At 36.4% G+C, this 26,323-nt stretch overlaps 1 protein-coding gene across 3 annotated transcripts in view; it reads right to left on the reverse strand.

The window, feature by feature from the left end:
* LOC136265857 (uncharacterized) overlaps positions 1-26,323 on the reverse strand; it is a 425,715-nt gene that overhangs the window by 311,057 nt on the left and 88,335 nt on the right. For all 3 annotated transcript variants that reach the window (XM_066060794.1, XM_066060798.1, XM_066060806.1), the window contains exons 37-50: positions 26,021-26,149; positions 24,267-24,551; positions 20,460-20,724; positions 19,595-19,641; positions 19,163-19,291; positions 17,407-17,691; positions 15,318-15,576; positions 14,500-14,543; positions 14,269-14,397; positions 13,881-14,165; positions 13,530-13,797; positions 11,483-11,532; positions 11,108-11,233; positions 3,656-3,940 (exon numbers count right to left, since the gene is read on the reverse strand). In XM_066060794.1, the coding sequence (XP_065916866.1) occupies positions 3,656-3,940; positions 11,108-11,233; positions 11,483-11,532; positions 13,530-13,797; positions 13,881-14,165; positions 14,269-14,397; positions 14,500-14,543; positions 15,318-15,576; positions 17,407-17,691; positions 19,163-19,291; positions 19,595-19,641; positions 20,460-20,724; positions 24,267-24,551; positions 26,021-26,149 (2,586 nt within the window). The remainder of the gene's footprint in view (positions 1-3,655; positions 3,941-11,107; positions 11,234-11,482; positions 11,533-13,529; positions 13,798-13,880; positions 14,166-14,268; positions 14,398-14,499; positions 14,544-15,317; positions 15,577-17,406; positions 17,692-19,162; positions 19,292-19,594; positions 19,642-20,459; positions 20,725-24,266; positions 24,552-26,020; positions 26,150-26,323) is intronic.

A 26,323-nucleotide genomic window follows, 5' to 3' on the forward strand; every position in this document is an offset into this window, starting at 1 on the left:
TCAGCTTCAATCAGCAGAGTCTGCCCAACAAGCCCTCACATTGATTGGCATGTGAGTAATGTGTCAGCCCACTTCTCCATCGAGCAACACCAAAAAGCTTCAGTGTGTCTGAACAGAGAGCTGACCACCTTTAAATTTGTTGACAATGAAGGCATGTTCAAAGATTGTACCCCATTTCTGTTTGTTGCTCATTCCAGCAGAAAATGAAGGACCACATGGATACAACAAGGAATTTGAAGTAATCCCCTTCCTCCTTATAGCAGTCTATTTGAATGAGCCACCCCTAGAGGTGGCAACAACAGGGGCAGGGGTCTGAGAAACCCCAAAAAGACTGGAAAAAGTTCCCAACCATAACTGTATTCTATTTGAACAAATCAAATAAAATTTTGAAATACTGTAGTATGAATGTTCAAAGGGCTGTAAAGGACACTCAGAGCAGGTGTCAAGGGTCCACCATTGGAAGCCAAGTTGTCAAAACACCCAACAGTCACCCCAAAATATGCCAGAGTGCACACAAGAACAAAGGGTGTCAGAAAATACACCAGAGTTACAGGGTTTTTACCTACCACACTCTATCACCAGGTGTCAGAAGTCACACCAGTGAATGCTCTAGAGGGTACTGAAAAGGCATCATACAATCCAAGCCAAAAGGTCAGTCTAGTGGCACAGCCCACTTAGTATACCATCCTTGGTCTATCCATAGTTCACTTCCCCAGGCGTATTATCAATGGCAGAGACCAATTGTCACTTTGTCAGATCAGTTAGACCTTTGTTGGCAGAATCAGCCTATTCAGGTCAAATTGGAAGACTCTAACTCAACAGCCATTGTCCACTTCAGACAGTACTAGAGGGTTATCATATTCCCCTCATATCTGCTCCCCACAAACGATTCTTCCTTTCCAGTCCTCACTTGTCCACAGAGATATACATAGCAATACTGGAGGAAGAGATACTGTACAGTCTCTCCTGCAAATTCTAACTCCAACAGAGGGGTTGGAACTTGAATACATTCATAGTACCAAAGAATTTTGGGGTCAGAGACCTGTCATTAACTTGAAACACCTGAACAGATTTGTGAAATTCGAGCATTTCAAGATAGAGGGGCTACACACAGTCAAAGTTCTCCTTGGCTGGATGGCCAAGGTAGACCTAAAGGATGCTTCCCAATACCCCTTGATTCGTCTTCTCTTTCTCTTAAAGTTGTGAAAGCAGTCCTTTCAATTTAACTTTGGTTTGTGCACAGCTCCAAGGGTCTTTACAGAGATACTGAAGCCATCTGTGGAGATGCTGAGATCTCTGGACATCAGACTTGTAATTTACATGCATGATATGCCTTCTGATGGCAAGCTCAAAGCAGAAACTAATGGAGCACATCCAGTTGACAATGTTCTTCCTAGAGAACCTGGGGTTCATAAACTTGATTCTGTACCAATCCCAAGAAATAGATACAAGGGTGGGAAGCAACATGCAATGGAGCTTGGTCCCCAACCAAACAATCTCTCCACATCAATTGCCTAGAGCTACTAGCTGCTACAATAGCAGTTCAGACATATGCCAAGGATCGTCTGCAACTGGATAATTCTACAGCAGTTGCCTATATCAACACTCTTCAAGGGAAATTGTATGCTAATTCACTTTGGGATCTAATAGACAGAGCCCTGTCATGTACAATCCCAAACAATTCAGGAACTGGCACTAACAGCACCAGTTTGGAGCCAGTGTTTCAGAACAGTCTACCGGATATTATCCCACAGTTAGCCATCCACCAGCAATGTTAAGGTAGCCACCTTCTTGAACAGCTACAGACCTTGTCCTCTCATCATGGAGGGACAAGTCCACAAAGTCACAAAATGCCTCCTTCAATAAATGAGCTAGCTGGTGTGGTGAACAGAATAGGAATCCCTTTTCAGGCCCTAAAAATGTTATAGCCAATTTCTTAGCAGAGCTCAATGAACAAAGCTACAAATACAGCTCAGTAAATGCTTACTGATTAGTTATTTCTTCAACCCATGACAAATTTGATGGCTAGCCAGTTGGGAAACATCCTACAGTTGTGAGAGTACTCAAAGGAGCCTACAACAGAAGACCTCCTTTATCCAGATATTCCACTACTCACACCCTACATTTCTGCCCTGGGTGATAACAAGTCATTATTATTGAAAATGTTGTCACTTAAACTAGTAGTGTTATTGAGACTTTCAAGGTCCAACGACTTATCCAACTTGAGCTTGAAAGTGACAGCTGTATGAGAGTGCTACCAGATGGTGTCCATTTTAATACAATTTGTCTTTTGTTTAAAAAACAGTTACGATCATCCTGGCCACTTGAGCCATTTACATTTTCATCATTTTCCTCTGACAAGAAGCTATGCCTATATTGGACCTTACAAGCATATACTGCAAGGCCAGAGTCCTTCCGTGGTAAGGTAAAGACAACCTTCTCCTCTCATATGTTAAGCCTCAAAACCTGATATCATCATCTTCAGTGGAATAGTTATCATGCTGGCATAGACACCGACATCTTTAAGTCACATTCAGTGAGAAGTGCTTCAGCTACTGCATCAGCATCAGCTGGAATCACCACATATTAAATAATGGATGCTGCTGGTAGGATATCGTTTTGAGATGTTTTATTACAAACCAGCTAACAATTACCCTGAGGGACAAGCAGCGTTGTCCACATCTTCTGATATTCCCCTTCTGGTTCATTTTCTTTTATGCCCACCTCGTGTCACTCAGCTAAAACACTGAGCTACAGTATTTGTTTATAAATACATATACAGTCCTGTATACATGTCAGTTGCTATAGAAAAAAGAAAAAGAGGAAAATTTGATCACAGAGTGATTGCCAGCTATTCAGTATTACATGAGGAGTGTGAGGAGAACATATCAATGTGATTGGTCTAAGTTTCTGCATTAAGTTTAAACAAGTTTTTGTAGGATCAATAAACCAGGCAGTGACATCACCATGACTATCACATAAGTACTGCCACATGTTCACCAAACAGCCTTTATATGGCTAGGTCCCTTCACTAATTGGAGTAGTTTTAGACTATACTCCTTATGCATCAAAATGCAAGTCTCTAGTCCTAAACAGATTGAACAAGATGTAAACAATGTATAAATAGCAAGTTTGTTCACAGAATTCTCAATTGTACAAGCAACTAACTCCTGATCTGTCTGTCATTTAGACACTATTGTGATACATATCATTATCATGACATTTTCATTACTATCGATCGTCTTGTGAAAATTTTGCTATCGCCCACCTCTAGGTAAAGACATTTCAGAATGCTCAGGTTACCTCAGATCACATTCAGGTATCAACATAATGTTTGTAGAGAATCTGTTAATCTATACTATGCTGGTCATTCAAAAAAAATTATGAGCATAATGGAATAAACTATAATACTGCAGCTATACAAAGCCTATACTATTATCCACACTACTACATAATATTGCACAAAGTTTTTGGAAAAATTTGACTTCACACAACCAAACTTTTCATATAAAATATTTCTTCATATACTGAGCATGACTATGCATGCACAAAACATAATTATGTGTAAAAGAATTAGGAAATAACATGTTATGCTATGATCAATATGCATCATCATCTTAGGATATACATATCGTGGCACACAGGTAACTTTTACCTTGTCAGTATTTCTATAGTAATAGCCAACTGCATTCCAGGTTACAATCAACAAATGCTTTGCCATGAAATTTTGAGACATTGAAAAAGCTGCTCTTATTTCACTGGTTGCCCTAGCAAGGAGACTAGAATCAGTGGTCTGACGATAGTAAATATTTCCAGTTCCTGTGATGTCAACATCAGCCCAGTATGGTGCAATAATCTTATTAGTTCCATTCAGTGGTAATGAACGTGGAGTGTACAAAGAAAAAGTGTTGTTGAAACTGACAACTCCATTGTCACTAATCTGATAAAAAATACATTTAAAAATGCATTTGTATATACATATATGTACCACACCTCAGTTCACAGGGAAAAGCATATGTGTGTATTATAATTAAACTGTTTATGGAATGTTATACGTATGTTAATGATGTTCCATTATTACTCTAATAAAATAAATGTTTTATTGGAGATCTTATACAATAAATCTCACCTACTTAGGGAAAACTGTGGATCTATGCACATCAATAGTTGTGAGATATGCAATTTTAAACATTTCAATCCAGTATATATAGCTTGGGAAGGTGAGAAGCTACAAGTTAAAATTTTTCACCATTAATGCAGCCAACCATAATGTTTATTTCACTTCAATCCATAGCAAGCTAGCTACAGATATAACCATGATTTTGAGCACCTTTTTCCATGACAGTATCTGTAATGCAAGCACATCACCATGGGTGGGTGATTGATATACGAACATAAAATGGGTCATATGGTGTCTCCGCCCTTAATATTGGGTTCTCAAGACAACCTGTGCCACTGAAAATTAAAGAATGTACATAGAAAACATCTGGGAAATTGTTCAAGGCTGTTTATGTCTCTAGTCTCGTGTTTCAGCTGGCCAGTGGAATTACAAGGTGTCAGAGCATTGCCAGTGGCCGGCTAATGTCTCTAGAAATCCACTTGTGAAAAGCAGCCTGAGCAAATCAGAGGCATGGCTGTGGTGTAAATATCTTTTTGTGTGGGGGCAGAAAAAAAGTTTTCTCCTCCCCCACACAATAAGAAAAAAAGCGGTCTGGGCAGGAGACTAGTATAAAACATTGTAAAAGTCGGCCGCCCACACAATTAATTACATTGATTACATTATCATCACAAATGCAGTTTATACACATAAACTTTAGGTGATTTTCTGCTCCTCCTCCTCTGTTCTGAAGAATTGAAGAATATTGGTAAATATCGGCATGTCGGTTACAGGAATAGGCAAATACCATAGGCGGGAAAAGTTACGCATGGGAAAAGTTTCGTGAATTTTGCGAATTCAGTCATCATCGCGAAACTTTTACGCCGGTACATTTTATATTTGATGGCAGACAAATTAATTTTAAAAATAATTTTTTTGAGGGGACATACTCGTGCTACCTCATGTTAATCATGTTAAAAATGGCATTGTATAAATATTTTAAACGTGAAGCAAAAGGGCAAAAGGGCATCCATCTGCCAGGAGAAAATGGCCCTCTTTCTCAGGTGCTACCACTGATCGCTATAAAGGAAGCTAATCAAGCAGTAGCCAAGATGATTAAGCTTCAAGGGAAGCATAATCCATATCTTCATTCAGTGGATGATACGAAAAAGGCGGAAATAGCCAAGTATGCTTTGAATTATGGAAATGTGGCTGCTGTTCGACATTTCAGCGGAGAGTTCACTGAGCCAGATACACTCAAGGAGAGCACTATAAGGGGATGGAAAGCTAAATATCTGGATGAAATGGGCAAGAGAAAGGAACGAGGGTGTAAGGATATAGAAGTAAAAGTGTTACTAGCAGCAAAGATAGGACGGCCAATACTAATTGGGCAGAAATACGACAAAGAAGTACAGGAGTATTTGGTGGCATTACCAGAGGTTGGTACAGCTGTGGATACACTTATTGTAAGATCTGCTGGAAAAGCAGTTATCAAGAGAAGAGATCCAGGAATGCTAGCATCAGCTGAAGGATCAGTTGTGTTGACGAAAGACTGGGCACGTTATCTTTTACAGCGTATGGGATATGTGAAACCGAAGGCTACAACAAAGGAAAAAAATACTGTGGAAGACTTTGACGCAGTGAAGAGTGATTTTTTGTTTGATATTAAGGTGGTGGTGACTTTAGAAGAAATTCCACCTGAATTAATAATAAACTTTGACCAGACTGGTCTAAAGTATGTTCTAGTCGGTGACTGGACTATGGCAAAGCGGGGATCCAAAAGTGCTCCTATATCTGGATTAGGAGACAAGTGGCAAATAACAGCAGTTTTTGCCGGTACACTATCTGGAATGTTCTTGCCACCACAGCTTATTTACGAAGGGAAAACAAAAGCCTGTCTGCCAAAAGTTGACTTCCCACAAGGCTGGGATATTATGTGCACAGCAAATCACTGGGCTAATGAAGAGTCGATGAAAAGGTACATTAAAAAAATTATTGTGCCATATGTGGAGAAAACCAAGTGGGATATGAAGTTTCCCAGTAGCCAGCGAGCTCTATGTATTATGGATAATTTCTCTGCACAGTGCACTGATGGCATTATTGCACTTTTTGAGTCCTATGGGATTGACATGGTGTATGCCCCTGCTAACTGTATAGGCGAACTTCAACCGATGGACATTACTGTGAACAAGCCTGTGAAGACCTTTTTGAAGGATGAGTTTCAAAATTGGTATGCCAAGGAGATGCTCACACAACTTGACGATACTGCAGGCACTAAACAAAGTGACATAAGTTTTAAGCCAATCACGTTTCCAATGGGAAGAATGAAACCTATTGCAGCTAAATGGATAATGGATGCTGTTCATTACATCTATACTCATCCAGTATTGATTTGTAATCACCGATGCCATTAGTGAACTTTCATGACTGTGTAGTTGACTTGGTACACTCTGTAACAATTTTTTTTGCATTTCATGTATTTTAACATTATTTATTATACAAATATTGATGATTGATCAGTAATGATAAATTAATTAATTGCACAAAAATGTTAAGTTACAGCTACAATCAACAGCATTAAATCATATTAAAGATGTATGAGTCACTGTTTTGGAAAAGGGGTGATGATAAGTTTTTCATAGCAATCAAACAAATGTTTGCGCATGTTTTCTTGCTTGTAAAATACACCGCAAGGGTCTTCTCCAGGTTAAATTGAAGTGATAAAGGCAATGGCAAATACACCACAATCTTTTAAACCAGCTTGCACTTATACTTTTTTCATAGATATTTCACACTCATCCCCACCAAATATATTCTTGATCAAAGCACAAGTAGTTGCATCAACATCAGGAAACAAGGAGTCGTACACATGTACTGAATTTTTGTTACAGCCAACACTGGAGACAGCAATCCAGTGATGCCTACCCAAACAGTGAATTATTTGGTCAGAACCATCATGAAGATTATAGCACTTTTCTTGCAAAAGTGTTGAAAATAATCCACCAATAAAAGGGAACTGTTCTTTTATTAACTTCTGAGCAAACTGTATGTGCTTGTCCGAAAGCTCATCTCCACGCTGCAGAATTATTTTATCATTTAAATTCAGTCGTCTGCGGTAATATTGAACCCATATCTCAGTATCTCCATTAGCATAAGTAGTTTGCACTGACATGGAACTATCACTACTACTAGCACTTGATTCAGGATCTGCAGAAGCTTTACAAGATGGTTTTGAAGGATATATCATGGTCTCTATCTTTTCATTCTGCCAACAAATTTTTGATCTTTTGCAAGCTCTTACTATCATCACTGGAAAACTTGAGCTGACATGGGATCTCCATGCCTCCTTGTGGTAAATCATATGAGTATCTTCTCGTACCCGTAACAACGTATGATATGACACCACCTCTCCTCAAGAACATGTAACACAAGGTAGAAATCCTCCTGGGCACATGGCCAACAACACGACTTGACTTTTTCACAGCAACAGTAAATCTATCATGCGGATTTCCATCCTCTTGAAGGCAAGGTAAAACTTCTCCAAAAAAGGGATCCCAAATGTTTTGATAGTAATGGTATTCCCTAACACAACTATCCATGAGGTATTCGGTGTCCATGACTAAACACGTTTGAATGCCGGCAAGTGACTAAAAGGAGGCACCTATTCAAGATGCGACTCTGAACCAGCAAAGGTATCGTGAAACTTTTCCGCCGGAATGAACAGTACATTATTGGAATCGCGAAACTTTTCCGCCTGTATGCAAAGAAGGGTGCCATTCGCAAAACTTTTCCCATGCGTAACTTTTCCCACCTACGGTAATCGGTATCGGCAAAGGTGAAAAAATGCATATCAGTGCAACACTAATTACATATGTTGTCTAGTAGTGTCTGAGTATCACTAAGCCTTTAGTCTTGAACACATGCAGTGAGATAAATATTGCTCAAGTCACTAGGATGCATCAACCCAGAAACTATCCATAAGAAGGATTTATACTGTGTACTCTTGCAGCTGATTAAGAACTAACAACATTATGCAATCCATGCAGAAGTCAAAAGTTATCCAACCATCTCAAATACTCTTTTGGGCCTGCCCAGTCATACTTGTATATAGAATAGATGGTTCATAGCAATGACCGATTACAGCAAAAAATAAAATTCAGTGACTATACTTATAGTTATACCACGGCTGCTAGGGATTTTGCTGATATATACACCCAAAGCACAAGGACTGCAGGACCGAGGGTAGGGTTAGCAATGAAAAAATTAACCTCCATAATATCTCCTCCAACTCTGGTGATCAAGTCTACATCAAAACCGTAGGGTAATAATATGGTGATTCCCTTGCTGTTTCCAAAGCACACATTTTTATTTATTTATTTATTTTTACAATTTTTCAGGTTTTTGAATAAAAATTGGCAGCAGCATTAGCAATGCTGTTTAGCGTGCTTCAATGTTTCCATGAATGGTACATTACATGGTGGCAATTATACAACCGAAAACGGATGTGTATTCTTGGGGAAACGGATACTGCCAGTTTCTATATCATGGCATGAGCAAGAGCATTAGCTTGCATTGGCATGTAAACACTATAAAGCTCTACTTAATAAGGTCAAAAAAGGTGCTTTGAACTTAGTAGACCAATCTTGGACCTCGTTACGTGAGTTTCAGTGGGTCGATTGCTCATTGCAGACCCGTAAATTGTCATTTTAACAAAACGTGAGTACAGCGAATCACCTTTAACGCAAGTGTATTTTGTAGAGCACTCACCCAATAACCAAAAAAAGCACTGGACAACATTCTAGATGCTGCTACCCATTTTTTTATGAATATGAGCTGAAATCCAACATGGCTATATCCCAAGTGAAAGGCATTTGGTCTCTCCAAACTACCATTTAAAACTAGACCATTGGTAGGCTCCATCCCCTGAATTACAAGTTAATCCATAGGTTGTCAATTTTTCATTGCCAACCCTACTGAGGGTTAAGGGTGTATATATCAGCAAAACCTGAAGCAGTCGTGATATATTGACAATGGTTTAATCTAGGCTAGGATCTAGACCTTTGATCCAGTGACATTTGGTGACATTATGGCCCCACAATCGACTTTTACATGTTAGGTTATAAAAGAATTCGAATGAACATCTTTCCACCTGTTTCGTAGCAGTCTAGGCTGCTGGCACTTGTGCAATGCTGCACAAATCTGTATATTGCACTGCAATCAGTGCCACATACAAATTATGGCACTGGTGGTTCCTTTGAACTTCCCACACTGAGTGGTACATGTACATGTATATATCACTCTAGGAATGCTCACCTGATGGGTGAAAGAACTATATTCCAATGACAAATCTTTCGGTCACCAAAACATGTTTCGATATAATGAACTGGATATATCATTGAGCACTCACCCTGTTTCATTTATACATCAGTATCTGATGATCAATAGTGGTTTTAATAGTGTGGGCTAATAGCCATTAGAAATGCTTTACACACAGTGCCAGAAAAAATTTGATTGTGGGATCATTTTTTTTTGTTTTAGCATTTTATATAGTACATAATACTAACTTCACTATTGGGACAATAAGTAGGTTATTATATTAAGTTAAGTATAATTTTAGGACTATGAGTTACTTACCTATTTAAATCTAGTTGTCTTCTTTGTGTTGTTCCATGGCAATGGTTGGCATGCGGTGGATAGAAATATGCATCCACACATTGCCAAATGATTATTTTACTGATAATTTGTCATTTAGTAACTATAAACTAGTCAAAACTTAGCAATTACACTGAGCCTAGCCTGACCTGTAAATGCAAACCCACAATAAAACGCTCCATGTCGCTCAATATAATAAGTCAAAACAGATCATCTTTTTGAACTGGTTGGGCATCAAAGCCATGAGCAAACTGCATTTCCATGATATTTCCCGGACAATATGCGAGTCAAATTCTGAGCAGTACCTTTGAACGCCCACACCAAAGTGGTATATATGTAGGTTGGATAACTTTTGACTTCTACATGGTAAATGGCTCCTTCCCAATGCCCGGATAGACGACTTTTAGATAAGTTGGGCCTATTCAAGTGTTTCATTACTTTAGATTTGAAGTCTGGTTATTGTCAGGGTAAGGTTCCTATAAGATCATAAGAGAACATTATTTATTACCTAATTACCATTTATGTTGGTCTGTTGGTCTTCACCACTCAGTTTGATGCCAATTTGCTTCACAAATGCACCTGCTCTATTCCAAAGTCTGATGCAGTGAACTAATACTGGGAGACTTCAAAGAAGATCACATGTTTGTACTTTCAGTACAGTATATCTAGATAATGTGATACTTTTTCTTGTAGCTTTGAATGACACAAAATACACCTACAGGAAGTGCTTATATGCAACTAGAAGAAGTTGGCTTTGAAACTACAAAAAGCCTAGAAAAATGTTGCATAACTTTTCAGGTGTAAAATTATACAGTTCAAGCCATGCATGGCATTGACAAAGAATATTTGCAGATCGTCTGTAACATGGTAGAAGCTATGAAGCACAAAAATTGTTCTATCACTATAAATCCCATTGTGCACATGTATTTCATATTATGGATGTTGATAAAGGAGTTATCTAAAACAAGAAGTGAAAATAGGTATATAGTCGTCTTTCTGGATTTCCTCTATAAATGACCAAGAACTATTCTTGTGGCAGATCAGACCATTAAGCCCTACTAAATAAATGTAAAGTATATTAGCTCATATAAAAATGATCACAATAGTTTCTGTGCTTCATCTGACCAAAGGCAAAGTAAGGACAATTCCCTTCCACCCTGCAAAGTGGGAGGAGGGGAGGAATTGAGGGGGCAGTGCTCCTGTTCTTCCATTTTCTGCCCCTAACTAAAAGGCATGAAGTACAGTATGTATATCTGAAAACAATAGGGAGATTTGTTGCTCACCATAATAGGTGGGTATAAGTATGGTGTACATATACACACTTACAAACACACATTATATTTTAATCAGGTTACTTACATATGCTGTCCTGACCAAGTCATCATAAAAATAGAAGTCTTCGGATAAAGTTATTTGTGGTGAATTAGCATCAAAAGACAGTGCTAACAAAGCAGTGTCGTTATTAACAAATCCAAATGGGTAAAACTAAAATTATAAAGAATCATAGTTACAATGGTATGGTGTAACAACATATTTATGCTCAAAAGTACAGTATTAACTATACAAAATATGCATCTCTTTCTCTACTGACAACATCATGTTCCTCACATCTAGTTTTATGAATGTGAAGGATCACAACTAATGTTGGAGTATTCCATCTTTATTCAGACAAATGAACATGCATGCAAGTACCCTGTACATATACATATGGTATCTACACTGTATACAGCTTACTTCTGATATACATGTGTTAATATCAGGCTGACAATCATCTGCAATTATGCCTACAAACATTACAGTATATAAATAACAATATAATTGCTGAAATGCACAACAGTATAACTACAATATCTTGTGGGCAATGCTTTTTCCTAAGTATTAAATTTTTTAGTTTTAGAATGGCTACAAGCTACAGTTGTGAAAGCAGATTATTACTGATATGCATTAGCTTTTATGCCATTCATGGTACAATTGTGAATGCTATCATACTGTACCATATACAGTATACAGTACAATGCATAATAGCAGGATCAATGGGGGTTACATTTTCCTGCCAAAAATATCAACCCTCACCTTTCCTGCATACTTTCAGGGATTATGATTAGAATTTTAATTGTCAGGACAACTTTCCTGACTAACTTGTAGTTGGTCAGGCAAACATGTAGTTGACTGGACACACCAGTACAGTGTATATATAGACAAAATGCAATGGTCTTTGCTGGTTGTGCTGCCAAGTAGCCTTTGTGTTGTATGTCACAGCCACAAAACTGCTATATTGTTACTATTGTGGGGTTTCAGTACAGCAGAAGGGTTTGTATTGGTATATTTGTGGTCCCTTCCTTGGTGTGCAAGAATGTAGCATCTCCTAGTAACCAACTTCTAGTAACCAACTGGTTGTTATAATAAACAGTCATGCATAGCTCAGACAGTAGGCTTCCCCTTGCGCTTTGAAAGGACATGATGTTCTGCCAAATCCATTTATGCTTGGAAAGTGGGAAATTTGTCAGGAATTTGTCTGTCGTGTTAGCTATAACTCAATAAACAGATTTCCTACTTAAGGTTTGTACTTTCATAGTTTACTGACATGTGTGTGAAAATTCAACTAAAATGGTTTAGCTGGAAGGCGTGACAACAAATTGCACTGCTGCTGACATATTTGACATTTTGCTGCATAGACGAGCAAGGGATGGTCATATCCAAAAGCTGATCAAGGGAGGTGTCCATCTAGGTCATTAGCTTGCCATATTAAGAAGCAAGGCATAGATGTACAATTAATATATTATTTCTATTGGATTGTGCCAGTACTTTTAACACTGAAATATTAGCTCCAATAGAAGTGTTTAAAAACAGTTTATTTTCCACATTTTAAAAGATCTTCTGATTGCACCTGTAAATTTGTAATACATTCATGTGGTTGAAGCAAAACAAAGATTTTAGGTGCACTTGTATGGTTTACCGACCAGTTCGAAATTGGCTTATAACCTAGTTTCAAAACATGCCCTAAGACCATGATCTCAAATGATTTATTTTACCTCCACAGAAAATTTGGTGCTTTTATCACAAAGTGAACAATTTTATCAAAATTTGTTGCTTAGCCACTCTACTACTAAGTACGTATCCTTTTATTTTAGCCAGTTTTGATACATGAATGGCCCATAATTTAGCCTAATTCATTGCTATGCAATATAAACACCCTCTTGACCCCCTTCCCACCATTACTATTACTGATACAGCCAACCTTGACTTAAAAATGATCTAAAATGGCAGGAAACGTAGCTGTTGGCTACTTGCACAGTAGATGCTATGGATGAAACTAATCAAATGCAGTAATCCTACTTTTAAAATGACCAGAGAACACAACTTTATACTGTTTAAATTTAAGAATAAGACAGAAAAGTTTTTTGATCCATGTGATTAACCCTTGGAACAACTTCCCAAATTATGAAGTGACAGCCAACAATCTTAATGACTTTAAGAATAGACTTTTGATAGTTATTGGACTATAACAGGATATTGACAAACTCAAAGGCCTTGAGCCTATAATTGTATATTGTAATGTCCATTAATAATACTAATACTAAAACCTACACAATATTGGAGCTGTCAAAGGAGTCTGAAGGAGCCATTACTATTTTTCAGTGATGCTATAGATATGCTTTGAGTTTTCCACAAAAATGAAAATGTATGATTTTACACAGCTGTGGGATGAATCAAGGCTGTTCAATTGGACTGTCCACAAAAGGTACAGTATATTATAAATATATGTTTATTCTATAGCTACCTGAAGCAAGGCTAAACATCCAAACTCCTGAAATACCGATGTTGCTCGTTCTATCAATATTAATGATGCTAGAAGTTCGTGATCCAGGAATGGTTACAAAATTAACACCATCACCAGCATTAATTCCTGCTAGAGCTTCAGTTCCATAAAGTCCTCTATATCCACCAGAGTTGTCACCAGTAGTCCATTGCATTCTCCCATCAGCATATAGGAATATTACAAATGACTCAACTCCACTAGTGGCTAGTACACACTGAAATGTGTTGGTCTATGAAGAATTGAAATGGGTATACTAATAAAACAAATACTGGTAAGTACTGTATAACACATATACGATAATTAATTCCATACCTTATCAGTTTTTTGATAGTAATAGCCAACTCTATCCCATGTTGCAATTAACAAGTTTGTGATTGTGACATTTTGTGACATAGGAAAGACTGCTCGTATTTCACTGGTTGCTCTAGCAAGGAAACTAGAATCAGTGGTCTGACGATAGTAAATATTTCCAGTTCCTCTGGTGTCAACATCAGCCCAGTATGGTGCAATGATCTTATTAGATCCACTCAGAGGTAATGAAAGTGGAGTACGAACATTATAACGACTGCCAAAACTGATAACTCCATTGTCATTGATCTGAACAGAAGTATATTACAAGTTTTTACAACTCAAATGTACACACAAACAGTTTCACAAACTACGTACAATATTTACACAAATTTATTACATAGCTACGTACATAGACTGTTCTGATAACTTGTCTATAAAAGACAAAACTTTCAGTTAAAGTAATGATCGGTGAACTTCCTTCACCAGCCAGAGGATATGACAATGTTCTATCACCATGTGCCGATCCGTATGAATAAAACTATAATAAATTAAAGATTATGTAAAAGATGTCTAGCAGCAACTGTAACCATGCATAGTACAATTTTAAAGTGTGATAAATTATGTTACAACATTTGCATACCTCTGACAGACATGTTCTGAGGTCTTGTTGACAACTACCTGTATCTGTTTATGAGTTAAGGAGAAACATTATATAAATTATTGTAAAACTACTGTACACAAATATGTAACTGTATACTATACATCATAATAACACAAAAGATTTTGCATACTGTAAACAGTATAATCTATGGATTATATCAGTTGTGACTTTAAAAAGAATACAGACTACTATTGTTACTGGTGAGACATACAATAACAATTACAATGCTAGACATGGTGAAGTGCGGATTTGGTAATTAATTTTGTTGTAAAGTACAAAATGTAGTTATTACAGGGTGGCTACAGTACTGTATTTACTTGCAACCTACAGTATATACATTGTTTAACACTGACTTTCTTTACCATTTAACACTGCATTAAGTAATACTGATAAATACGTGAAAAGAAAGGTTGTGAATTTAATGCTTACAAGAAACAATTATTATTATGGGGAGAATGCTATACACAAAGCACTGCTGTGTTGAAATTGTGTTAACGAAAATGCAGTATGCATCTCTTACATGTACACGGATATTTCTTAACCACTACTGTAGTTGAAAATACTGTATCTGTTGAAAGACGTTTGACAAGCCACCAATGTACAGTTAGCCTTATTCTAAAATTAAAACCAACATGGATTGTGTTATATTATGGTGGCAACTTGTGCTTTTGCATTATAGATAGTACTTGAAGCTCATTAATGAACTTACAGCATGCATAACATGCATCACTTTATGATATGCACCATTATAAGTAATTTACAGAACAAGTATTAGAAAATACACATGATATGTCTACCTGAGTCAACTTTGAATATCCAAACTCCTGGGACACCTATGTTACTTGTCTTATCAATATTAATAATACTAGATGTTCGTGATCCAGGAATGGTCACAAAATTTTCACCATCTCCACCATTAATTCCTGCTAGAGCTTCAGTTCCACCAAGTCCACCAGATCTACTACCAGTAGTCCATTGTATTCTCCCATCAGCATATAGGAACATTACAAATGACTCAACTCCACTAGTGGCTAGTACACACTGGAATGTGTTGGTCTAAATAAACAACACCTTTGGTGAATTTTAAGTAATTTAATTAAATCATACCCTATGGGTGTCAACTGAACAATCACACTTATTCTGGCTGTAGCAAGAGTATATAATGGGGAGGGAGAGTGTCGAACTATGCTATTTGCTGTGAAAATGAGCTGTAAAGTCATATGGCATCGTTCAAATGACTTGATGATTTGTGTTGATTGGTGACTAATTATAAGTGGAGTGGGCACACTTTGTATACGTGGTTACTGAATGAAAGAACAGTGTACTCGAGGAAAGTATGGCACATCACGCAGAGGAACTCGCCGTACAAAGAGAACGACACAAGCAGCTAAACTGGAAAACAAACATCAAGGTTTCATTATGATTGAAGGTCGAGATTTTGTTTGAGATTTCATCACGGTCGCCATCCCCTGCCTTGCTTTGACAGTTCTAATAGCGAAAGTGACATGTCTAGGTGGAATTTCAGCCATTGCGATTCTGTGCGGACCACCCATCAAAACATTCAAGGTATTAAATCTGAGCAATCAACAGCGGTCAGGTTTACGAGATGAAATGAAGGTATGCGTGTTACTTTATTTCATAGCCTATAGTGCAGTTCGACACTCTCCCTTCCATTATATACTCTCGGCTGTAGAGACATGCACATTTAGTTTCACTTGTCTAGTTTTGCTTGGCAAGAAAGCAAAGACTGTGCCTGCTACATGTATATCCATAATACTGCATTACCTATGTACATTTACCAGCCAACAAGAAGTTTAAACTAATTATAAAACAAACAGTGAACACATCAAAAACAAATGCTACAGCAAAAACTTAACAATAAGAAAAATTAATGTCTATTATGAGTTATGCATGCTCCTTTAACCACTCCTTTGTCCATAGCAAAAAAGGTTACTTTCTATTCAGCCACTATTGAGCTATGAATATGTTAAAATGGTGGTTTCTTGTTTCCTATTATACACTCGTCTGTTGCATGCCCACATCAGCTGTACTTGGCTGCATTACACGCTATTGTGTGTCTTGATTACTGTAATCTTATCAGGTTAGTGTTAGTAATACTGCCACCTGTATTACACTATATACTTGAGCATTATGCTTTTGAGTAGCACTGAAAATTCACCTAATATGCTCACTAGAAATGCTCACTCTTCCAAAAGTATGCAACCAGTTTTGTTAACTGTGTCAGCTGATTGTATTAGACAATTCACTAATAAATCTACAATTTAACTGGTCTTCTATTATTAATTTTTTTCTTTTGGCTGGTTACTGTAGTATTATAAAGCGTTTCATTTTGTGGTCGTGTTTTATAATTCTACTTAGCTGCTTTATTACTGCATTTTGTTGCTGTATGAGTTTCTACTGAAATTTTGACTGCTCTATTAGAATATTTCAATCTCTATGTATACCAATTTTTCCTATAACTGCATGTACAAATTGCCAGCATAATGCCTGCTTTCAATGAAATGTTTCTTCTTCCCAAAATTATACTAATATTATCACTGAATCGAGTGAATTCATACAATAAGTGCTCATTAATCTACTGTGTTTGTATAAGTATATAATTTTCTTGTGGTAGTACATCTTAATACTAGCACTAATTAAGAAGGTGTTAATAGAAAGATTTAACTAAAGATGTGTATGAATAATAATTATAAATGAAAGTTAAATATTATCGTCAAGGAGCACAACAAGGAGCAAGAGCAAGTGCACCACACACCCCTACATCTTAGAATAAATCACTTTTAGTAAAATTATAGTAGTTTTAGTTCAGGGAAGACTAAGGCTCTTATCAATCCCTGGATCTGCTCCTGTACACTACACAATTACCTTGTCAGTATTTCTATAATAATAACCAACTCTGTCCCATGTGGCTATTAACAGGTTAGAGATTGTGTTGTTTAGAGACCTTGGAAAAGCTGCTCTTATTTCACTGGTTGCTCTAGCAAGGAGACTAGGATCAGTGGTCTGACGATAATAGATATCTCCAGTTCCTCTGGTGTCAACATCAGCCCAGTATGGTGCAATGATCTTGTTACTCCCACTCAGAGGTAATGACAGAGGAGTACGAACATTATAACGACTTCCAAAACTGATAACTCCATTATCATTGACCTGTGACAAACATGCACATTTACGTAAAATGTACAGTAATACCAAATTGTATACAGTGTGATCGTGGAGGTTCATGCTTTCCCACCAAAGACTTAAGTTTATCAATCAGAAACAACTGACTAACCAATAAATATTATGGTATATGAACTAACACTTGTCACTGTTAAACATAGCTTTGGTTTGATCCATACCCTTTCATATACTGTTACAATGCATGAAAAAAGTTTTTATATTTTGTTGTGCATTACGCACATGTAAAAGGTGTATAGTTATTACATCATGCATATACCCTTGTCTTTTGCTGTGTCCCATTTCCTTGGGTTAAAGCTTTTTAGTTCTCAAGTAAAACCAAAATTGAAATTTCTTTCACCTCATTCTTACAATTGAAGTAAGCAGTAGAGGCACCTCTACTGCATATTTATCTAGATATATCCGATTATTGAGATATCATAAGACTTATCGAGATAAGGATGATAAGTTTATTTATCTAAATAATAGTAAACTTCCTGTAAATTAATTTTATACCAAAGAATATCTGATGACACAGTGATAAAACTAACATTTTACACTTCATATTCTCTTCAAATTGCTACATTATTGGCAGTTAACTAAAGTAAATACTTGTTTCAATTATCTAGACATTTTAGGTAATCGAGATAAGTGTAAAAGGAAATATTGAAGTATGTCTAAATTTGTCATCGCACACCTCTAGTAAATAGAGTACAGTAACTACAAACATGCTTCGAGTATTGTTCTCCATATTTAAAACTCTGCAACAGCTATAGGTTTCCTGGCTGAATACAGCAAAATCTGACATGAATGGCTGTTTCACTTGCAGGTATGTAATAATTTGAAGTACACATTTGCCAAGTGATCTATGGCCTAATATTCTGGTGCCATTCTATTCTTTGTTAATTATAAATTAATATGCAAAAATGTTAACACACATTGTCATGTGTAAGTACAAATTAGAACTTTATTTTTTATTAAGGATCACAGCAATAAAAAGTACTGAAACAATGGTGGCCAAATATTTGATCCATACTTCAGTCATGGCTATACAAATACCATTGCTAAATATCTATGTATGCAGAGCTGAAAATAACAGCCTGTCATCTGTCATTTTCCAACCCAAAAGTCACAATGACTGACCATATTAAAAATGGTCTGACATTATTACCTATCAAAATAAGCATTTAAAAATACACTGTGTATATATTATGTAGACTGTTACTATTATGTGCCAGTGGCTGATCATTACATATCGGTCTGTCATTTTGACAGATCATGTAAGAGACATTATAATGAGCATTGTCAGTACGTACTATGTAGTATGGCTATAGGTGTAGGTGACCACTCTAGTTTCAGTTCATCTATTAATACAGTCCTTCCCAAACTTAACAATCCTAATTTATATTCCCACATTTTAGCAACCACAAATTTTCATACAGTGTCGGTGATATCAACATACATATGTTGTCCTGACAACTTGATTGAAAAACACAAAATCTTCTGACAATGTTATGGGTGGTGAACTTCCTTCACCGACAGAAGGATAGGGTAAGACAGCATCACCATTATCATTTCCAAAAGGATAAAACTGTAAAATATAGACAAATCACAACACTGAATACATGAAATTGAAGTGTTAGAAATGCACACAGCTATACTAAGGAGTTCTAGAAGTGCAATACGCACTACAGTAAGTGTATGATAATGTAATTTTTTGGAATGATCAGTATATAAAAATATTTCACTTTTATGCTATACACAGGCCACAAGAATTATATGGCTGTAATTACTAATACAGATCCAGCTGATTTGGAGCAAATTGAATTTTAATATATTTTAACAGCAAAAATCTTCACATCATTAATAACTTTGCCATTACAACACTACCCACCTCTGATACACATGTCACATTATTTTGAGTCTCACAGGCATTGACAGCTGTAAAAATTACACAAAGATATAATATTATTTGTAATACAATACATTACATGTAGAAAGTGCATAACATGTTTTACCAGTGATAAACATTTTGTAAATAGTTTGGTTTTAAAAAATACATATTATTATTACAGTTCATTAATCTTGGTTTGGCTTTTCAAATTAAAGTTTATTCAGTAGTTACTGTAGTACATGTATATTCACAGCTATACTACAGTAACTACTGACTAAACTTTTCTGGAAAACTTTAAGTTCTATACACTGATGTAGTAAGTGAAAATTGATTTAATTCTGTTAGGGATGACTTATATAATTAATCATGTCCTTGTTTCATCACTGTATTAATTAACCAAATTTGATGTGTTTATACTTTCAGTTTCTGAAGTACAAGAGCACTTTGCTGGTGTTTTGACCTATGCCAGATGCTTACAACTGTATATATTCTTGTCTGTTTCTGTGCTTTGTGTTGCCAAACAATGATAGTTTGGTGTTTCTGCTGCAAGCTTGCAAGTTTAAATTCCATTACACTGCAAGAACTGAAGTTTCTTCCCGACACCAAATGTCCCAATACAGACACCATTACGTTGTAAAACCTGGTGTGTCCAAGGACACAAACAGACACTAATGGTGTCTGTATTGGGACATTTTGGTGTCCGGAGGACACTTCAGTTATTGCAGTGTAGGGTTTCAGAAGCCCAAGGAAACCACTCTCCTAATGACCCTGTGGATCATGCCATGTTGTTCACACAACTAAATGTATACATACAAAAGCAATAATGGCCATGCGGGTGACAATGTGTTATACATATGGTACATACATTTAAAGTTATATATCCATATTCCTGGTAAGCCTACATTACTGGTCTGTGTGATATTAATAATGCTGGGAGTTTGTGATCCAGGAATAGTATAAGAGTTGTAACCATCACCAGCATTAATTCCTGCTAGAGCTTCAGTTCCACCGAGTCCCCTATATCCACCAGAGTTACTACCAGTAGTCCATTGTATCCTCCCAACGGCATATAGGAATATTACAAATGACTCAACTCCACTAGTGGCTAGTACACACTGGAATGTGTTGGTCTAAACAAACCAACAAAGTTTTACTACATGTATACTGTACGTAGATAAGATAAACCTGTGCATACATACATATATACATACATACATACATACATACATACATACATACATACATACATACATACATACATACCGTACGCAAGGAAATTTTGACGTCAAAAAATTTGACGAATTTGACGAATCGGTTTAATTCATCAAATTTAAATTTGTCAAATGTTTATAAGCGCCCTTAAAAGTACAGGTTTACATACAATTTCTTGATTTTTGTCAACATTTTATTTGTCAAATCTGCTGAAGTCTGAATTCATCAAATTTTTTATGTAAAAATTTCCTTGCGTACGGTACATACATACATACATACATACATACATACATACATACTTTAATTATGGTTCATGGGCAGATCAAAGGCTGCCGCCAGTGCTACAAATTATTTGTAAACCAGTTTACAAGTAATTGTAACATGGTTATGTACCTCCTTTAGGCCACACAGTCTGGCCACTTATTAGTTCAAAGATATCAAATGAAACCAAACACTAGATCAACATAGGAGGTCACAATACAAGATAAAGAATTTAGCCAATACATCAAGGACTGACAAGCGGGTGAATCGCTCTGGAATAAATAAACATACAGCACTCATGCGTCTGAATAAATGGGAAGCAGTACAACTGCTGAGCTGAGTTTGTATCTGCACACCATACTCTCATTTGCCAAAAATTAAGCTAACCAAGACTACTCAACAATGAATATCACACACTTCATCTACACCCATATAAATGATGTGAAGCAGTACAATGGCTGGAATAATTGGCATTGATATACATCTTGCACTTGCGCATGGGAAATGTGCCGCTACCAATGAATAAACTAGCTAACTAACCATCAAGACAGTAAGTAGTGAGTAAAATCATTCCTTATGAACAGTGTGCAGTGGTAGCCAATAGAGTAGCCTTACTTTCTTGTACCTTTCGGGTTACAAATTGGTTGCTATGACCTGCAGACACCCCATATCACAAATCAGTTATAACACACCCATTTTCAGACCCTTGGGTGTCGTGTTTACAAATCAGATACAAACCTCATGCATGTTCCACATGTTGAGTGAGCATTGCACATTGCTCAAATTGTTTCAACCATCAACCACCCTACTTAGCCTCCTCACTTTAAATTTTGTTGCTACATCCCTGAGGCATACATTGCCTTTATACTGTATAACAAGTACAAGTAAAAATAATTAGGAATATTAGGGATCAAAGAAATGAAAAGTAGTGAAACAAGGAGTAAGTAGAATTTGAGGAAAACGGAAATGGAACAGGAACGTAAAGTGGGAACAGGAATGACCCATGGAAAATCCTGATAAAGGTCATCATGCAATATACAGTTTGGATTTTACAGCACTATGATTCTTTGCAGCATTGTTTGGATCCTTTTGCTAAAACGATCAAAACATTCTAATAGAGCAGTCACCTGTATAAAAATTAAAATACTCTAATAGAGCAGTCAAGAATGTTTTATTAAATATCGCACCAGGCACCTAAATTGATGGCCTCTGAATTGATGGATTATAGTTGTCATCGATTATAGGTATATAGACTATCTAAGTCATCAATATTGAAAGTTAACTATTCCTTTAAAACCGAAAATATTTAACTATAAATTAATACTGTTGAAAACTGAGATTACTCTAGTTAAACAGTGCCTGGCATAGGCATCAAAACTGTACCTCCTGTTTCCAGATAAGAAGTTATGATAGGAGTATGTAAGCAATACTAATATATACATGCTTGTCAAGTTGAATTGGCTCCAAGAGGAGTCCCCATGCATACATGACTGCTTACTTTTCTCATTGGAGTCATATTCTCCCTACACATACTGCAGCTACCATACATTCATCATGTGACTTTCCAGGTGCAACCTCTCACATCTATATGCAGGCGCCGTCAGCTAATTAGAAACCTTTGCAACTGTAATGGTTTAACTTAATGATTTCAAGGGAGTAACTACTAACTAACTAACACTTTCAATGTCAGTAACTTAGCTAGTCTATATACCTAATCTATGACAGTTATAGCAACAGGCCACCAATGTGGGATAGATAGCAGGATTTTCCTGATTGTTTTATTAGAGTATTTAAATGCAGGTGACCACTCTATTAGATTGTTTCAATTGTTGTGCTAAATTTGTCCAAACAATGCTGCAAAGAAACCTTTTGTGCTGCAAAATCCAACCTGTATGTTGCATGATGACATTTATCAGGCATTTTTCGTGGGTCATTCCGGTTTCCACCTTCCATCCTGTTCCTGTTTTCCTCAAATTCTGAAACAAGGGAGATTACCTACACCTACAAATATACTATGAACAATTAATCCATAATTTAGTCATGGCATTCCAAAATTTTCATTGTATTTGTTGTTTGTTCATTTTTACTTTCATAATTATGACTGATGAACTACCACATACCACTTCAAAATAAAGAATGGCTCTTAATTTTGCATCTGAATACACTCCCAACCATTAATTACTGAAAAAGTAAATCGACCATTACTCTTCGTTTTCAGCTACATATGTTCAGCCTGTTACACAGCATTACAAACAAAGTACAGTATGAGAAGTGCATCATCATGCACTACCACGAATCAGCACCTTATGTTGTCAGCAAAAAGAAATTGGACACAGAGGAGAAGAAAGGTAAGTCCATGATGCATGCATTGTACAAACCGCAGTGTGCTAAAAGCACCTGTCAGGCTGAAGCAACGTCTAGCAATGAAAAAGCCTTAGCTATTAATTATTGAGCTTTGCTTGTCTGAAGGCATCTTGGAGTTAATCAGTTAGTAGAATATTACACAGAATAAAATCAAAATTTTATAACAACTTATCAGAAGAGTGTTTTTGGATACTCTGTTACAATTTGGGTTTTCATTCTGCCTAACCAATACAGTACAGTTACACAAAATGCCAGCATAATGCCTGATTCTTATATAATGCCTTTTCTTCCCAAAATTATGACTGCATCCATACTGTTAGTGCACATTATTATCTATTGTATTTGCACGAGTGAATAATTTTGTGGTAGTACACCTTAATAGTAGCACTATAACATGACGATATTGATAAAACAGATATAAATAAAGACATGTATATATGAATAATATTATAAACAAAAGTTAAACATAACTATATGTACAAGGAGCAGAACCAGAGGTACACAAGGAGCAAGTGCACCACACCCCCCTACATCTTAGAATCTTAGAATACAGATGGCTGCAGGTTCAAGGCTACACAGGTCCAGTCATGGATTTTTTCTCCTTTCTCAATCTTTCCAAACATACTTCATGTAACAACTTTAAACAGGCTGTAGGAACAGATATTCTACAGACCTCAGCATTTATGCTGTAAAGCCTTAATAAATAAAAAATAAATAAAATAATGTCATTTTAGTAAAATTATAGTAAAAGTATAGTAATTTCAATGTGTGACATTCAGGGAAGACTACGGCTCTTGTTCATCCCTGGATCTGCTCCTGCACACTACACAATTACCTTGTCAGTGTTTCTATAATAATAACCAACTCTGTCCCATGTGGCTATCAACAGGTTAGAGATCGTGTTATTTAGAGACCTTGGAAAAGCTGTTCTTATTTCACTGGTTGCTCTAGCAAGGAGACTAGGATCAGTGGTCTGACGATAGTAGATATCTCCAGTTCCTCTGGTGTCAACATCAGCCCAGTATGGTGCAATAATCTTGTTACTCCCACTCAGAGGTAATGACAGAGGAGTACGAACATTATAACGACTGCCAAAACTGATAACTCCATTATCATTGACCTGTGACAACATGCAAAATGCACACATATAAATAAAATACCACATGGTATACAGTGTGATCATGGAGGTTCGTGCTTTCAAAGTTATTATTCAAAAACAACTGACTAACCAATAGTATTATGCCTTAAGACTACTGCTAACAATCATCACCTTGGGTAAAGCATCAAAAGTTTTTTTAGCTCTTAAGGTTACGGGATACTGTAACCCCACATATACACTATCAATCATTTTTCATGATTAGGGGTTTGATTTTTCTTAACGCATTGTTATCAAATATTTATGCATTCTTAACTTCTCATTAATCAACATGGAATTCAAATGTTGTTATGGAAACATGAGTTGTCCCCATGCCAATTAGTGAAAACTATGAACCAAAAATCAGACCAATGAAGAACCATGAGAACTTACTAACAATTCTAAGATTTGAAGAACATCACTTGTGAGGGACTGACAAGAGGATTTGTGAATAATGTGTATAGTTGCTGAAATATGACTACAATATGGCCTAATGCAAGACACTGTGGTCACAAAATTAATTTTTAAATTGATATCACAAGCACTAGAAACATTATTTCTAACAAATGGCTCCGTCAGGACCTAGACAAGAAGCCAAACTAGTAATCTGCTTATACAAAATGTTAACAGCTAGTTTGACAGTCCTGATTTTTGGTTCAGGAAAATATCGCCATTAGTCAGCAAAACATTGCATGCACTTACAGGTGCGCCAGTTGCTAAGTGTGTTGTATCTATGTTATCTTGACTGTTACGTGTGTTTTCTTGTACCTTGTACCTGTCCAGTCAGCACGTTATGATTCTCCCAACAATTTAAGCCTGATACACAACACAACAACACCAAGCCCGCCTTAATTATGTAATAAAATTTTTGTTTGACAGTTGCTCAGTATCCCGTAACCTTAAGTAAAACTATAACAGAATTGCTCATAAATTTTACACTGCATTCTTACAATTGAAGTGAGCAGAGTACAGTAACTACAAATGCATTGTTGTTTATATGCAAAATTCTGCAACAGATAGGTTGATCTTGGCTGAACACAACAAAATCTGAAGTGAAATGGCTGTTTTACAAACTAATTTGAAGTACACATTAGCCAAGTGATCTATGGCATAATATTTTGGTGCCATTCTGTTCTTTGTTAATTATAAATTAATATGCAAAAAAAATTAACAGACATTGTCAAGTGTAAGTACAAATTAGAACTTTATTTTTTATCGAGGATCGCAACAATAAAAGCTACTGAAACAATTGTGGTCAAATATTTGATCCCTGTGGCTACACAAATGCTGTTTCTAAATATCTATGTACATACTATGTAGTATGGCTGCAGGTGTATCTGACCACCCTTGTTTCAGTACAGTTTATTACTACTGTACAGTCCTTAAAAATTATAATTTATTTCCCACTTTTTATGAACAACAATTTTCATACAGTGTCGGTGATATCAACATACATATGTTGTCCTGACAACTTGATTGAAAAACACAAAATCTTCTGACAACGTTATGGATGGTGAACTTCCTTCACCGACAGAAGGATAGGGTAAGACAGCATCACCATTATCATTTCCAAAAGGATAAAACTGTAAAATAAAATGACAAAAACAAATCACAACATTACATCAAATTGTAGTATTGGAAACATGTATGTACTGTTATTGTTATAATTCATGCAGACATTATTATGTGACTGAATTTGATAACCACACACATCCAATTATCTGACTTTAACCAACTGTAATTTGACTACTCAGTAA

This window comes from Dysidea avara, chromosome 1 (assembly GCF_963678975.1).
Source record: "Dysidea avara chromosome 1, odDysAvar1.4, whole genome shotgun sequence".
NCBI lineage: Eukaryota > Metazoa > Porifera > Demospongiae > Dictyoceratida > Dysideidae > Dysidea > Dysidea avara.